The sequence below is a fragment of the Euprymna scolopes genome, chromosome 18, assembly GCF_053919585.1.
Source record: "Euprymna scolopes isolate OS-2025 chromosome 18, ASM5391958v1, whole genome shotgun sequence".
NCBI classification, from domain to species: Eukaryota; Metazoa; Mollusca; class Cephalopoda; order Sepiida; family Sepiolidae; genus Euprymna; species Euprymna scolopes.
Genome location: NC_136499.1, coordinates 43,034,002 through 43,051,157, shown reverse-complemented (window position 1 = coordinate 43,051,157; position 17,156 = coordinate 43,034,002). Strand labels below are relative to the sequence as shown.

Here is a 17,156-nt window from a genome sequence, read left to right as displayed (position 1 = left end):
AAATAATGTACATGTTTGTGATGTTTACAGGCACACATATGTAATTTAAATGACAAAAGATGACATTAATGATGAGTCACACTTTCTCCAAATGCTCACACAGATCCATTAAAAAACATTAGAGAGTGGTTTCTAGAATAATCAAATTTTAAATAAAACAAGGTCATTTTGGGGAGATGCTTCCTTTGCAGATCAGTTTTACCTCACATTTATATTGCTTACTTATCTCTCCCTCATGGTGAGAAATGTGACACTATAGAGTTGGAAAGTGGAGTTGAAGAGTCAGCATCCCCAAGGAGGAGCACTGTGATCAACAAAAAATGTCTACACAGCCCCATTGGCATTTCCCGATAGGAGAGCCTCTGGTGATTAGCAATAAACTAACTCGTTTCTCAAAAAGAAAAGGCGAAGCCTGAGAGGATGGGTGTATCTATGAGAACTGCACAAGACCAGCATCATCTCACAATTAACAGGGAAAAGACCATTTCAGAAATGGCTTAGACTGAAGCATGAATTACAAAAAGAAAAGAAACTGTTGCTTCTAAAACTTACCAAACTTTGTTGCATGCCAACTAATTTTGTTGTTATCTAAAAAACAAAACAAAACAAAAAACAATTAATTCAGAGTCTATTTTTGTGGTATTTATAAGCATTGGTTACACAATTGGGAATTACTGGTGGATTAAGAGAGGACAACCAGTTTGTGTGCAAGTTATGAAAGACAATGTAAGAGATGGATGAGAATTCAGATGTGGAGAAAATGCATCTGGCTAGCGAAGCTATTGAAATTGAGAAGTTTTGTTACCTTGGCGATACCATCAGAGTACTTTTTATGAAGGGGTTGGGATAGGTAGCTGTGGCATGACCACCCAGGAGAGCGCTATCGCTCCCCATTGGGGAGATTAAGACTCCTTAAAACACTGAGTAAGGCCGGGTAATTATGCTGATATTGTCTGTTAAGTGTTAATTGGATCCTGGACAACGGCAGGTAATCTATCTGAAGGGATGAATTTATTGTGTTTTTGTAAAACGTATATTTTATTGTTCGAGAAAAGTGGCAAGAGATGTCAGATTAAAGTTAGAATGAAATCATACATTCGTTCTTGGCCTCACGAACCCGTGCTCAGGATGTCTGGCTTTCTGAGTGCGAGAGGTCAAAGTGTTAACCTTCTGAGCGTGTTAATAAATTTGAGTTCTGATCCCGAATTCGCAGGCCTATGAAAGTTCTGTTAGGTTTGCACACATGCTGTGACAAAGACTGTAGACCAGACAACGTCAGGTTGTCTTGCTTGTTGCGACAAGAAGCTATCAGTCCTTTAACACGAATTCAAGAGATTTCACATTGATGATGATGGCGATGATGATAAAAAGAAATGTTTTCTTAAAAATAACCCCCTGCCGCAAGCTGGACCTCAGTTGTGATCATAAAAGGAAGAAGATTGTGAATCTGGAAATGACCACTTGGGTTTTATTGGAGGGGCCACCAGAAAAGTAAGTAGGTAAACTGTCGAGTGGTTTTAATTATTGGATTGACCATGAAATCACTTTGGGAAGAGGGTTAACTATGATGACTGATTCACTTATCCTACCTTATGCATATGGTCTTTGGGAAACCTCTCCCATGAGTAATGGTAAAAGGTACACAGAGAAAAATAGAGACAGAGAGGGAGAGAGAGACAGACAGACAGATAGAGGCAGAGACGGAGAGAGAGAAAAAAAAGACAAAGCCCCAAATAGAAAGGGGGCATAAACTAGAAGTTATAGAGATATTATAAAGACATGTTTTTTAGCCAGTTGAGGTGAATTAGTGGGTGAACAGAATTCGTTGGTGAGCAGAGTCCGCTGGCTAAAAAAACTTAATTTAAACCATTATAATTCTGCACCCGGAAGTCAGTCTGATTTACCAAGTTTATAAAGGCTCCTAGCTCATGTCCTTACTGAGACTATACCTGTAACAACGTTGAATAATTAATGTTACTAAAAAGACTTTGTGATTTCTTTTGTTGTTTGCCTGTGGTTGTGAAATGAATTTTTTTTAGACCGATGTTTCAAGATGCATCAGAGGAGAGCGATGCACCTGCTTGTGAAAGAGGACCTCCTCAATGTCCAACATCAGCTGAAGGACTCTTGTGGTAGGGTTACCAACCAACCATCATGAGAGCAGAACTGCCACATGAACTTGGAGTTATGCACAAGTGGCATGTTCAAGTAGAAAACTGATGAGTTCTAGCAACCAGCAAGCGTCTGGCATAGATATTAAGGTCCTAACCATTAGACGAAGAAAAGATGAAGACAAAGATAAAAACTAGACAATCAAGCCATGATAAGGAGTTATGAATAAGTCTTCACCAGTTTAAAGACTTTTAATTCACAAGGAGTTGGAGAGTTAAATGTTCTATAAAGCTTTTGAAAAGTTTTGAAGAAGATTAAAAGTCGTTGGAAACTTAAAGGGTCCAGACGCAAAGTTATTGAATTTTATTTGACAAGTTCATTGAAATTTTATTTTATTTTTAAAAATGTAACCCTGAGCTGTCGGGGCTGGGGTTACCTTTAAGGTGCGTCCCAACTCTGCTCCTGGCGACACAGCCCATATGATTATACGCAAAGATTCGGGAATTCCCCGAATAATGTGTTGGATTCCGATTGGTCTGGGAAACAGCTTACCTTACCCATCGCCTTCCAATATAAGCAAATACTCGGCGTGGAGGAGATCAGATCGAAGTTGAATCTCGAGAGAAAAACACACACCCAAGAAAATGCCACCTGCCTCCTTTTTCCATCATAGTTTCCATCATGGAGAACTAAGAATAAGATTTTGAACCGTTTTCTGGTGTAATCGAACTGAACAATTGTACATATGTAAAACACCTGTAATTTTGTGAATTAACTTTTAGTAGACTAGAAACTCCTGTGTTTGTTTTCTTTTGATCTGCATGAGAAGCTAATTGATTTTAAGCGGACGTCGACATCAGGAACCAACAACGAAGCCTGCGATGCGAGAAAATCCTGTAAAGTACTCCTGGAAGAAGACGATCACAGCCATTGCAGTTTCGACAGGGTCAGAGGCCACATCTGCTGACCTACAGTGGGAGTCTTACACAGCTAGCTCTATCCAATCAATGATGGTGAAAATATTGCCCCATGCTCCAACCAGTGAGACACTCTGCAAGAACTAACTGAACTATTGCATATATTAGTGGGTAATAGTCTCTCTTGGCCTTTTGGCTGGGAACAAGGTGTAGTACCTGTTCTGGTGTTGCACTTCACCTTTTCTGTCCTCGGTCAGTGGAGAGGAGGTCCTTCATGAGTGAAACAATTTTTATTTTTGTTCCTATCCAGAGTGCCTCTGTTTTGAGGAGCTGGATTATCCCCACATTAAAAATTGACCTTGTGTCTAATTGCCCTCATGGGGAGGTAAGTAAATAGGAATATTTGTGACTCAAAGGCAAGAAATATAGACCGAGAATGAAAAGTGTAAGAAGAGAAGTAGGGATACAATAAAGGGGAAATGATGTCATAGGAAAATGAGAGAATGCTGGTCGAAAAGTAATTAGTCAGCATTATGGAACAGCATGTAACTGAATAAACCTTTTTTCCACATGACAATGCCTATAGAATTATTCTTGCTGTTCCTTTTAAAAGAAAATGAGTTTAGCTCTTCACAGCGTATAAAGATTTTGACAGGAGAAAGATGCACACAGTCAAAGATAAACATGATCATAAGGAATAGTAAACAGAACAAAGTATAATTTGTTAATTGGGTATTTATGAACAAAGCTACCTTCTCAGAATTACCCGTCCGTGTAACACTGTTCCACTAGCCTGCTTCTCGGTTGAATACAACTTAGTAGCCTTCAAATCCAATGTAAACAAGTTTTTGTTGAGCCGTCCTCATAAATAATCAAATTCTACCCAATTTACACCATTAACGATTACTATATTACCACCTTATATTCATTAACCCTTACCCTCGAGTGGCCTTCAAGCCTTGATAAGTGGTGACTTCAAAGTAAAAAAAAAAAAAAAAAAAAATTTAACTATGTCAATTTGACATACTCCAATTGAGGTGAAGTATTTAATTAAGGACTGAATGATTGTCCACCAAGCACTTCATCTGCTCATATCAAATAAATTTAAATAAGTGATTTATAAATATGTTAGATATAAAAAAATAATTCTGTTAAAATTCTTAAGCCCTATGCCCTTCTAAAAATATATCCATCTCTAACAAGTGGATTGCAGGCCCAACTTTAGAAATCCTAAACGCTTTAAAAAAAATAATTACAGAAGTATAGACATTTTACAATTGCTAATCTATCATCTTCTCTTTCTTCTTACTATTAAAAATGCAAAAAAATTTAAGGAGTAATTTTTACTATCAATTTTATCTCACTTTTTATTATAGTTAATTATTATTTTATTATTATGTATTTAATTATGCACGGCATAATCACATTGACACATCGGTTTCCATTAGATCACCTAAATTAAGCAATGTTGAGACTGACCAATAATAATAAAATGGGTGACTATTTGGGAATTCCAGGTGCTATATGTGCTCTCAGCTTATCTCCACATTATTTCCAGTCGTCCTGGACTTCTCCTTGCTACTGGATTCAAGCAATGCCAATTCAGGAGTGTGAACAAATTCTTGATGAACCGTCCCCTTAAGTAATCCAATTTACCAAATTTCCACTACTAACGATGACTGACATGTTCCCCTTGACAACTGTACAGTCATTAACCCTTATCCTCGAGTGGCCTTCGGGCCTTGATAAGTGACGGCTCCTTTGTAAAAAAAAAAAAAAAAAAAAAAAAGTGTGGTTGGTGATTGCCCAACACTTGCTTCACAATTACATGCACAGCTATCATTACAGGGGGTATCCATTGTCTCTTGAGAATGTTCAGGCATCATCATCATCATCATATATTTTTCATTTCATTTTTATTTTCAGTATTAATATTTTTTCAACAAAAAAATATTTTAAATAATAATTAAAATACTAACAATATCCTTTAGAATTTTACAGTTGTCTACCAACTGTTTCCTCTTTTTCTTACCATAAAATATTTGTCAGCTAAATGTTCGTTAAATAAAAGCAAAAAAAAAATTTTTAAGCTGATGGCATTAACAGAATTCTATTATGACGTTTTTACAATTTTGAAATAGGTAAAGATTTAAGTTTTTTGGTAGACAGTGACACCAGATATTTCTCTATTTCTTTTTTTTTTTTTTTGCATTCAAAATTTACAATCAGATGATTTGATTATTTTAAATGAGTGTGAAAGGCAATAACGTACATACAAATGACAATACACATACATTATTATATGAATAAAATAACATGAATAAAAAAAGGGCATTGTGCACTTACAGCTTGTATGTCTTGAGACAAAAACACATCTTCTACATCAGCTGACAGGGTTGTCCAGTTATCAGCTTCCTGAGAATTAAAACAAATAATTTAATAAAGAAAATAATTATATTTAAAAACTAATTGTACCTACCGAGAGTTGGACGGTGGCATAGCTATTCTTTTTTTAATTATTTTTATTCAATTTTCACCCCACTTCGAAGTTGGGGGCTACTATTGGGGACATAAGTTGCAGGGGTATTATGAAGGGGGATGAGTAGAAAGATGTCTGTTCACATTACACTTGAACTTCTGCATGTCAGTACAGTTGGGAAAGTAGAATCCCGGAAGAGAGTTCCAAAGTCTAGCAGTTCTGGGGAAGAAACTATTGGAGTAGAAGGTTTTCTTACACCTAGGGATCTCTACTGTGAAGGGGTGGGATTTAGCTGATTGCCATATTCATTCATAATTTGTTTTACTTTTTAAAATTTTTTTTTTAACTATGCCATTAAAAACAAGCAAAAAAATAAATAAAATGTTTTTCGAGGAAAGAAAAAATAAATCTGTGATTATAGTTAGCTTACGTACTTCCTAACTTTTGACATAGCGCTACCGGAAGCCGTGACAAGGCAAATCAGTTCCTTCACTCTTATTGTTCTTCAGTATTTCTATTGTGAAGCGATTTATTGAAATAAAATATACAAGGAAAGGACATTATTGAAAAATATGCAATAAAAATTAACAAAATTATAAAGATAAAAATAACACAATTAGTCTTTATTTGCACTTTTAATAACAAAATAAAAAAAATAAGTTTGTATTTTATTTGAAATTTTATAAGAAATCTATGTTTATGAAATTATAAAAATAAGCTTGCTCTTTTTTAATTTAAAAAATAAGTTTTTTTATTTAAATTTATATAACAATTTTTTATTTAAATTTATATAATAAATATATGTTTATGAAAGTATAAAAATAAAATTATTTGAATCAAACTAATAAATGAAATTAAAATCAAAATAACAAAATTTTAAACACCATAAAAAAAACGTATCCAATATATATTCCCCCAAAGTGTTTTCAATAATTATTAAAAAAAAAAAATTAATTTCAATAATTCTTTATTAAAATAAAACCAAAAATCTTTTCTATAATCATTAATAAAAAGAAAACGATCGAAGTAGTAGTAATAATAATAATAATAATAATAATAAATAACAACATAAACATGCACAAGAGAGAGTGTGAGAGGAAAAAAAAAAAAAGCGAAGGAACTGATTTGTCTTGTCACCGCTTCCTGTAGCACTACGCCGGAAGTTAAGAGATGTTAGCTGGCCATAAACAAATCTGTAATGGACGAATACAGAGTTATGTCCTTTTTTTTTTTTTTTAAATAATATGCAATGGGTTAAATACAGTTATCTCCCTTTTATAAACAAGATGGAGGTTACACAAAAATAAATACGACCTGATAAATTATTTGCTGGAAAGAATTAACTTAAATTACATTCAGTTATTTTTAACAGCATGAACTAACGGTCAGAAAAACAAAATGGTTATTCAAAATGAAATATTGATTTTGTAGGAAGAAACGTATTGATAAGAAAAATCAAGAAACAGACCGACTTTCTTGTACGGAAAAGATAGAATAGAAGAAAATGCATTCCATACAATTACTCAAACAAATATAGTGTTCAAAATAATTTGCAAAATGATTGCGAAAAGTTATGAAACTTACTTGTAATGCATCTGAAGTAGCTTTCATTCGAGACTTTATGCCATCTAACTGTAACAACATTTGCATGGAATGTGAAGTATCTTGTTCAACCTGAAAATAAAATAAAAAATATAAGTGAGAGCATAAAACTTCGATAGTGATATTAAAATACTCATTAAATTCTTGGCCTTCAGAACAAGACAACAGTGTAGTATCCGTTCTGATGCTACACTTTATCTTTTCTATCCTTAGTCAGTGGAGTAGAAATCCTTCATGACTGAGGCAATTTTTAGTTTTGTTCCTATTCAGAGCGTCCCATTTTGGGGAGCTGGATTTTTCCCACATTAAAAACTTGCCCTCATGGGGAGGTAAGTAAATAGGAATATTAAAATACTCCAAGTATTTTAAACTGGACAAAGGTAAAACAAATGTATGTATATATATATATATATATATATATATATATATATATATATATATATTTATTGATTTTGTTACTTCAATTGAAGTTCTCTGCCCTTAATATATTCAAGCCTTTGAGAAAGTCTGGCATGAAGGGCTGCTAATGAAAATTAAATCATGTGGTATAACTGGACGAATACTAAATAAGATTCTTCTCAGACAATAGGACCATTCAGGTTGTCATTGATGGATGTACATCCAAACAGCATAATATAATTGCGGGAATGCCCCAGGGGTTAATTCTTGGACCATTATTATTCCTGATATTCATTAACAACCTCCCTGATAATATTGTGTCCGAGATGGGTATATTTGCTGAGGATACAATGCTTTCTATAACATGCACAAGAGAAGAACGAATGTACACAAATCTAGGACAATGGCAGAATTCTTAGAAAATTACCTCCAGACTAAATATGGTATCCGTTTGATGCACTGTTAGGGATTAATAGGGATTAGTATTAATGCAGAAATGAGAACAAATTTAACCATATTCAACCATCAATTTGCCATAAAGTATTCATTCTAAGTCAAAGGGCCATAACTTTTGCCAGTTTTTAATGGGTAAAAAATCTAGTAATAAATAAATGTTATCTCTATATAAATAAAATGAACTCATTTTTTCCTGTCTGATTTTGACATTAATAGGATTAAAAATCAAGATATTTCATGCAAATATAATATGCACAAACGGCAGAACAATATCTGAGGTGTGTTATAGGCTTATTATTTCTCAAATTCCTCGATAATCTTAGATTTCTATACTTTTTCTGCTGAGAAGTCACGGCCAAAATCGGTTAAGATCAATGGAAGTGGTAAAATATTTTCTCTCTAATAAATTCCTCCTCCCCTTGCCACCACTTAACACCGTTTGGGGATCGTTCACAAGGAACAGTTGAGAAGAGAACACCGGTTTGGCTTCGTAGTTCTTTCATGTGAAGTTATTTAAAATCACTAAACTAAGCTGCAGTGCTCTGTGGCGTAGTGGTTAGCGTGCTGGACAATTCACATTATATTTTCACGTTCGCGCCGACCTACCGTAGTCGTTCTTTTTTTTGTTTTTTTTTTCCTAAACAACTGGAATGGACTTTTCTTGGTGGCCGAACTGTTAACGTTGCAGATGTTTTTTTTTTTTTTTTTTTTCACACTTTATTTTCCTACTTTTACTCATGACTCCGGGTTTGATCCTTCCTACTTACCTACCATAACATTTTTTAAAACTCCCCCCCCCCCGTCCCGGAAACAAACACTCGGGCAACGCCGGGTACCCCCGCTAGTAGAAAATAATTAACTTTAATCAGGCCTTACCTTTTGGATGTCCTGCTTGACTAACCTCATTTGATCTTGGAGAAGAGCAGCTTCTTGACGTACAGCTTCTATTTCCCTCATCACTCTTAAAAAGAAAAAAAGGATAACATCTTTTAAGTTTAAATTTCTATATAAAGTTAGGTATGTGTATATGTTTATATAGTTTTATGTATAGGATTCACTCCACCCATAAACTAATTAACTGATCATTTTGAATTTTGGAACAACTGTGCATATGAGTGGATAATGTGAGTTTTATTTAATTTTATAAAAGGAATCAAAGAAAACTCTAATTAAAAAATTAAAGAATCAAAAATGTATAACGGATTTTGATCAAAAATGGAGTAAGGATTCTAGACATAAGGTTTGATATTATTGTATGTTAATTTTAATCTTTGCAAGTGGTGCAAAACTGTTTTGTTAAGAATATTTTACCTGCCCTGGGACGGGTATTCTAGCGTTTCAATAAATGCCACGATAAGACAGTATGCATGTATAATGAACCGAACCTTGCTGGTTGTCATGGAGGAGCCACTTCTCATCACACGTCACAATCCACTCGAGAAATGGGCCGTTTTTGTTGCGCAGAAGGAGTGTAGAAAACAGCGATTTTTTTGATTATCGTTCAATTAATGCGGCACCCATTTATCCAACTTTTTGACTTCCCTATTTGCTTTAAATGGCGAACGACTGTTGAGTGGTTGATCTTGTGTTCAACAGCAACTCCTTGCGTGATTTGCGAGGATCGGCTTCAATAAAGGCTTTCAAATGTTCATTATTAACCGCAGTCGGTCGGTGCGACCGTCTATATCTTCAAGGCTCTCGTCAATATTGTGAAATTTCTTGAACCACCGTTGTGCCACACGTTTGTTAGTGGTTCCTGGGCAAAATGCATCATTGATATCACAAGCTGACTAGCAGCTTTTCGGCCTAGTTTGAACTGGAACAAGAAAATTGTGCGGATTTGAATTTTGTCAATGCTGTTGAAAAGCTTGAATGAAGAGATTGAGAACGCTAACGAATAAGACGATTCAATAGAGCAAAAATCACGCTTCAAAATGATATATAACATGGCTATATGTATCAATGAATTAATTCAGAAATCGTATATAAAAGTGACCTATGTGTGGAAACGATACTGTTTTTGTACAAACCTAATATTTTTAACTTTTAGATATTATCTATTCTGGGCAACATTGATCAAGAATATATCAACTTTGTGGGTGTTTGTTTCATAATTTTTCAATTTTAGCTGAACATATACACTCGCAGTTAACTGCCCTTCATGTAATAAATATGCATGTCTATAAAAATAAAGTTATTTCAAACTAAATTAATTTTTGCATCATTTATAATCAGCAAATGCAATAAAAAATATATATTTATTTTCACAGTTTTTTATTGTCTTTTCAAGGTTAGTAAAATTAAAATTCCTAAATCCAATAAGAACAGGAGTCAGTTGTGAGACTGCATACCTCTGTCTGACAATGTAAGAATGAGCCAAAATTTTATCTAAGCCTTACTTTTTCACATTGTATGAAGTATTCCAAAAGTTATGCCATGGAAACGTTAGTAATTTTTAAAAAATTGGGTACTCTTATCAAAGAGCAGCAGTTCTATGCATCAAATTTTGAAAAAGTTTACATTCCATCCAAATTTCGACATCACCAACTTTATGGATATATAAGACATGAAACTTCATTGGTTAAAATATGGGCCAAGAAGTGAATCTCTGTGATGAGCAGAGCCAAAGTTATTAACAAAAGTGTAACTTTCACCATTTCCACGAAATTGACTTAGATATTCAAAAATTAAACCAATTCTAAATTAGACCATAACTGATATTTTGACCAAGTTTGGTGATGCTTGGTCAAGTGATGTGGATGCTAGATGTGGATGTAGACAAACATAAATAGTGACAAACTTGACTGAAAGCAACCTCCTTGGGGGAGGTAATAAACATACATAGAAATATGCAACATTAAAATAGAGACATCTATGACATTTTGGTGCTTCTTCATTATCAGAGCGAAATTCAAAAATCGAAATATTGAATTTCAAATAAAACCAAATGTTATCTACTTAACTGTCATGTCACAGTAATGAACATACCCAAAAATTACACCCCCCCCAAAAAAAAATAAAACGATCAGATAAAAAATTAATTATTATAACAAAGAAGCGCCAACATTTTTAATAGTTTTGCTAAAAATATATTTTATATTTACCTTGGAAGATTTTGTAAGGCTTGTTGACTATTTTCTTCGATTACATTATTTACTTCCTGAAATAAAAATCAAATAGATCCAAAAAATTTGAAAGATTTAAAAACAAGTCAATAATTTTTTGAGCTGTAGCTTGGTATTGTATTAAGTGTATAAATGCCCCCCCTCCCAAGAACTAAATTCAAGTTCACTTATCTTCTATACTCTTATAAATTTGCTTTAACTTTGTGTATTGATATTCATATTAAAAACCCTTTTTTCTATTTATTTAAAAAGAAAATACAACTTTGTTATATATATGGGTCATGGAATTGTATTCGTCTGCAAAAGATCTAGCTAATTTGCATATTCTTTTAAGCATTCATTTTAATTAATTCCCTATTAGTTTTTTCGATTTTCTTATGGGATGATCATCTTTAGTTAATGTAATTACATTCATGCAGATATTCTACATGATTTATATTTGCGTAAAAAGGTTATAATAAACACAAACGTCTTTCTATATATATTTATGTATGCATATATATATATATATATATATATATATATTAGTTTAAAAATTTTGCCAATCAAACTCCTCTGTCAGTTTTTGATCTACAGACATGAAACTTAAAATATAGGGTATTTGAGCCCATACAAAAATTTATATTTGGATTTTAGTCGGGGAAAATCGGTGCAAAAGTGTGAAAATTAAAAAAATGGAATTTGCCTGGTGAAGGTCAAACGACGGCATTACGAATCTGCATACATGCTATTGATTCATGTTTTAATTTTTAACCTTGCAGCAAACATATCTTCATAGCTCAGGCATTAGTGTCAAAGGAAAAAGTAAATCGTCCCATTAGAGGGTTCTTGATAATTTGATTGCCCTCATCCTTTCTTCTTCTTAGCATCCTCTCTCTCTCACAGATGCGATGTTGCTAATCTTTTTTCTATATACACTATTATGATATGTGTTCTTCAGAATTATCTGATTTCCTGCTTCTTTTGTTCCAGCTCATTTGACTCATTGGTCTAGTGGTCTCTATTAATACGCTTTTTTGACATCTTATTGTAATCCCATTCCAGTAGCTGATTTTCAAGAACTACAGACTTGTGCAACTCTTTTCTGCTGATTGTTTTCCACCTATCTATAGCCTTGATTAAGATTAAAGCTTATAGGCATCTCCTGTCTTTGTGATGATCATCTTTCATTCTTGTTAGCTCCTTACATTAAGTGGCTTCATTTCTTGTCGATTTAAAAAATATACAAAATATACATTTCTGCTTCGTGGTTTAAATAAAAATAGTTTTGGTAAATAGAATCAGTAAAAATCTAAAAGAACAAAGATTGGCACAGAGTCCTGAGAATATCCTGAATTTTTTTTCTCTGGTGGGGTGACTCAACAGAGAGTGCACTATATATAAAGAGATTAGTGTAAGAGTAAAAATAACATCAACATGCATCAACAATAAAAGGTAAACAACGTAAAATTCTTTTTTGTTTTCAAGTTTTCATTTCTGATCAAATCTATGGAAGAAGATTGGTTGGTTGTTTTTGCTTTACAGCATGTCAACCCTTTTCAGGTTATTTAATGCCGAATCCAGTGATTTTGAAGAACAATTTTTTAATAGAATATATTTGTTTTTTTTTTCAAGTCAGTTTCTATTCAACCCATAGTTGGGACCCTAACAGGTACTGCCACTCTAGGTCAGAATGGACCTGGGAGCAATGGCAATTAAAGAGTGGCTCCACACTCCCCAAAGCCCGCATGCTGGGGCCTCACCATCGGATATAGTTTAAGGTCATATCCAGGACAGGGTATAGAAGACACCTGTAAATGTAGGGTGCATTTGTCAGTTGATAAAAAATTTAAAAAAAAAAGTTTTTTTAATTAAAAAAAACAAAACAATGTTTTTTAATTAAAAAAAAAAAAAAAAAAAATGGGCTGATTTTAAGTTTTACATAATGCAATAACCCTTATCCCTGAGTGGCTTCCGGGCCTTGATAAGTGGTGATCACTGTGTAAAAAAAAAAAAAAATGTGACAGAACTGACACCTGCTGTTCCGGCTTTTTGGTGTAAAACTATGGACTAGTGCAGTGAAATTCATTTAATTTCGAAAGATACTTTTGAATGGTATCTGGCATCTATTGACAAGAAAGAAGACTTAGCTATAAGTTTGCAATTATCACAAGTTATGGCAAAAACATACATGGATAAATTTGAAACACCAACGAGGCAATCTTTATCTTTGAACTGTATTAAAAGTCTTATTGTTTATATGTTTCAGTAGTACTTGAGCTTTTCCAGGTGTCATATTTGTCCGAGGGTGATTTGAAAAGTAATGTCTCCTATTTTTTTTATTCTTCATTCTAAGAAAGCCACACCTGTCATGGGTGTACATCAGAAGCAGAGATGCATCATTGAATTCCTGGCAAAAGTGTATTGAGAATGGTGGTAACTATGTAGAGAGATAAATTCTGGAGCACAAAAAGTTGCTCGTTTTAATGGTACCACTCCAGTCTTTGTAGCTCTTTAACTTCTTGAGTAAAAAAAAAAGCAAAAACAAATATAAGGCTTTACTTTTGGAACGACCCTCATATAATAGAACAGCAATTAATATGAAGACAATTTAATTTTTATTAAGATAATAAATTGGGATCAATTTCATTTTTATAAAACAATAACAAAACACAAATTCGTTACAGTTGGCTTGATTCGTAAATTAGCAAACATACTTACATCTTGTTATCTGTGTTAAATAGAGAAGTAGTCAACCACCTCAGCAAAAATAACCTTCTTAGTGACATGCAATATGGTTTCTGTTCTGCTAGATCTACAGCAAATGTGTTTAGGGTTATTTCTCATAGGATTAGCGAAACTCTCGACGGAGGCTTCCTTTCTAGGGCAATTGCTCGACATATCAAATGCCTTTAGTAGGGTGTGGTATAAAGGTCTACTTCACAAGATCTCCAGCTACAGTATAGCTGGAAATGTCTTTTCAATTATTAAATCATTTCTCTCTGATAGGTTCATAATAGTGGTTGATGAACAGAAATCAGAAGCTCATAGTATTAATGCTGGAGTCCCTCAGGGGTCCATCCTGGGTCCAACTCTCTTTCTGATCTACATTAATGATCTTCCAAATCACACCCTTAGATCATTCGTAGACATTTTTGCTGATGACTCTACCATCTATGGCAGCACATCAAAGGCCGTAAACGACCAAGTTCTCTTTGATTCTCTCTCTTCTCCGATCTTGAGCGTGTGCTACAATGGGGTAAAAAGTGGCTGGTTACTTTTAATGCATCTAAAACCAAGCTTATATCTTTACATCAATGTTCTGACCCCATCTAGCATCAATTGAAATGAATGGCTTTTGTCTTGGGGAGGCTCCATGTTTTGACAAGCTTCTGGGCTTGACCTTTACTCCTGATCTAAAATGGAACATGTACATCAAATCCGTTGCCAAGGTTGCTGGAAAAATGGTGGGCTCCTTCTTTTGATCCAGCAGATATCTACCTGCTGATACTGTTCTCTACCTATATAAGAGTTAGGTATGTCCAAGGATGGAGTATTGCTGTCACATCTTGGCAGGAGCTGCTAAGAATACTTATCCTGCCTTGACAGAGTTCAGAATAGACTTCATAGCATAGTGGGAGATGCCCTTTTCTCTTCCTTGCAACCTCTTTCTCATAGAAGAGACGTTACGAGCCCATCTGTTTTATCATTATTTTTATGGCAAGTGCTCGTCTGAGCTCTAATCTATGGTCCCCCCTCATCAAACATTCACAAAAAACACTTGGCTGAAAACACTATCAATAATTTCCCCCACTCTTTATCTGTGCCTAAACCTAAACGTAGATTCCATGAACAAAGCTTCTTTCTTAGAACTGCACGCCTGTGGAACTCTCTTCTGTTTCCCTGATTTCCAGCTGACTACAATATGGTCTTCTTCAAGTCCAACATAAACAAGTTCTTCATAAACCGTTCCCCTTAAGTAATCCAATTTACCAAATTTACACTTCTAACGATTACTATATTGTCCTTTTGACCACTGTACACTCTTTAACCCTTATCCTCGAATGGTCTCTGGCCATTGATAAGTTGTGATTCCCTTGTAAAAAAAAAAAAATCTTTACCAACAGCAGATGTGAAGGCACAAAACACAAACACTTTTTAATGTTGTTAAAAACTAGTATATTTTCTATAAATTAAAATTGCTATAAAACCATTAATATATATATATATATATATATATATATATATATATATATATATATATACTCGGGTTTTTTTATATTCAAAAGTAATGGACTAATGAATTCAACGAGGTTGTTAGATAGTGCTCAATAAAAAGAGCTGATAATACTTGTTTATTGTTATATAAACATGCTCACATCCCGCTGCTACAAATAGCCACTTGTTTCAATCAAACAACAGATATCATCAGGCAGCGACTTGACTATTCAAAAGTTCAATGAATAAGTCAAGTCGCTGCCTGATGATATCTGTTGTTTGATTGAAACAAGTGGCTATTTGTAGCAGCGGGATGTGAGCATGTTTATATAACAATAAACAAGTATATATATATATATATATATATATATATATATATATATATATTCTGATGCATAACTTACCTGTATAAACATCTGTAGTTTCATAACAAGTGTGGTGGCATATTGCTAAAAAAACAAAACAAAACAACAATAAAGCTTAAATATAAAATTAGATCAAAATAAAAGGTATTTCTCAAAGCTCAATAATTTATATTAAGACCAATATATATATACACACATACATACATACATACATACATACACACAGTTACTTATTTACCAAAATAATGTGTTGTACAAGACGGTAGGTGTTGATGCCTCTAATTTTATCTCTTCCTCAGGGAGAAAAGAAAAAAGAAATATATATGGAAGGAGTTGGTTTAGTTGTTTTGTTTTATGGTATATCAAACCTTTTTGAGTTATTTAATGCTAAATCCAGTTATTTTTGAAACAGTTTTTATACTTCAAGTTCTTTATATCTTCAAATTGTGGAACTGTCTGCTATTTGCCTGCTTTCCAGCTGTCTACAATATGGCCGCCTTCAAGTCCAACATAAACAAGTTCTTGATGAGCAGTTCCCCTTAAGTAATCCAATTTACCAAATTTACACTTCTAACGATTACTATGATATTGTCCCATTGACTACTGTACACTCTTGAACCCCTATCCTTGAGTGGCCTCTGGACCTTGATAAGTGGTGACTCCTATGCAAAAAAAAAAAAAAAAATGTAGCGTTTGGTTTGATTGTTTTACAGCATATCAACTCTTTTTGGGTTATTTAATGCCAAATTCAGTTATTTCGGAAATAGTATTCACGTTGCATCCAGTTATTTTCTAGAAGATTTTTATTCTTCAAGCTCTTTGTATCTTCAATCGTTAGTTTGTAGTGTTGTTTGGTTTGGTTGTTTTATAGTGGATTTTATTGTTTTCGTTTCCTGCTCTGCAGAACATGAGTTTTGCAATGGGAGAGGGAAAAGGGTTACAGTATTAATGTTTGGTACATTTTAAGTTAGGAAACCAGTGAGGAAGTGGGGGGAGATAGAAAAGGGAAATGGGAAGAAGGAAAAGGGGGAAAAGGTGGGTTGTTGTTTTTGTTTTTGCAGAACATAAGTTTTGCAAAAGGAAGTAAAAAAAACAAAAAGTATCAATATCTTCAGACAGCCTGATCTGGTAGCACCAGGGAAGGAGTTGTGTTTGAAGGTTATATCAATGCGATTTGTGGGAAACACTGTGGACATGAGTTTGCATCTAAAAGAATAATGACAATAAGGAATTTTCAATTATATTACATTTATTTACCAAGATAATGTGTTGTACAAGACGGTAGGTGTTGATGTCCCTAATTTTCAAGAGTAGTATCTCTTCCTCAGGGAGAAAAGAAAAAAAAGAATCGTGTGCAACTGTTTGGTGAGGCTTTCCTTTATAAGAGCTCTTCACACAGGCATTAAATATGAACATCACAAATTCCTAATATTTTCTAACGTGTTTCCTTATTTCTTTCTACTATTGAATATATTTACTAACAACTAGTAAGAAATGGAAAGTC

At 33.8% G+C, this 17,156-nt stretch overlaps 1 protein-coding gene across 2 annotated transcripts in view; it reads right to left on the bottom strand.

The window, feature by feature from the left end:
- The window catches only part of LOC145297595 (conserved oligomeric Golgi complex subunit 7-like), a 93,242-nt gene that overhangs the window by 65,114 nt on the left and 10,972 nt on the right, over nt 1–17,156 (bottom strand). For both annotated transcript variants that reach the window (XM_080143653.1, XM_080143652.1), the window contains exons 3-8: nt 15,692–15,736; nt 11,070–11,125; nt 8,842–8,926; nt 7,093–7,182; nt 5,376–5,444; nt 553–588 (exon numbers count right to left, since the gene is read on the bottom strand). In XM_080143653.1, the coding sequence (XP_079999779.1) occupies nt 553–588; nt 5,376–5,444; nt 7,093–7,182; nt 8,842–8,926; nt 11,070–11,125; nt 15,692–15,715 (360 nt within the window). In that variant the 5' untranslated portion in view covers nt 15,716–15,736. The remainder of the gene's footprint in view (nt 1–552; nt 589–5,375; nt 5,445–7,092; nt 7,183–8,841; nt 8,927–11,069; nt 11,126–15,691; nt 15,737–17,156) is intronic.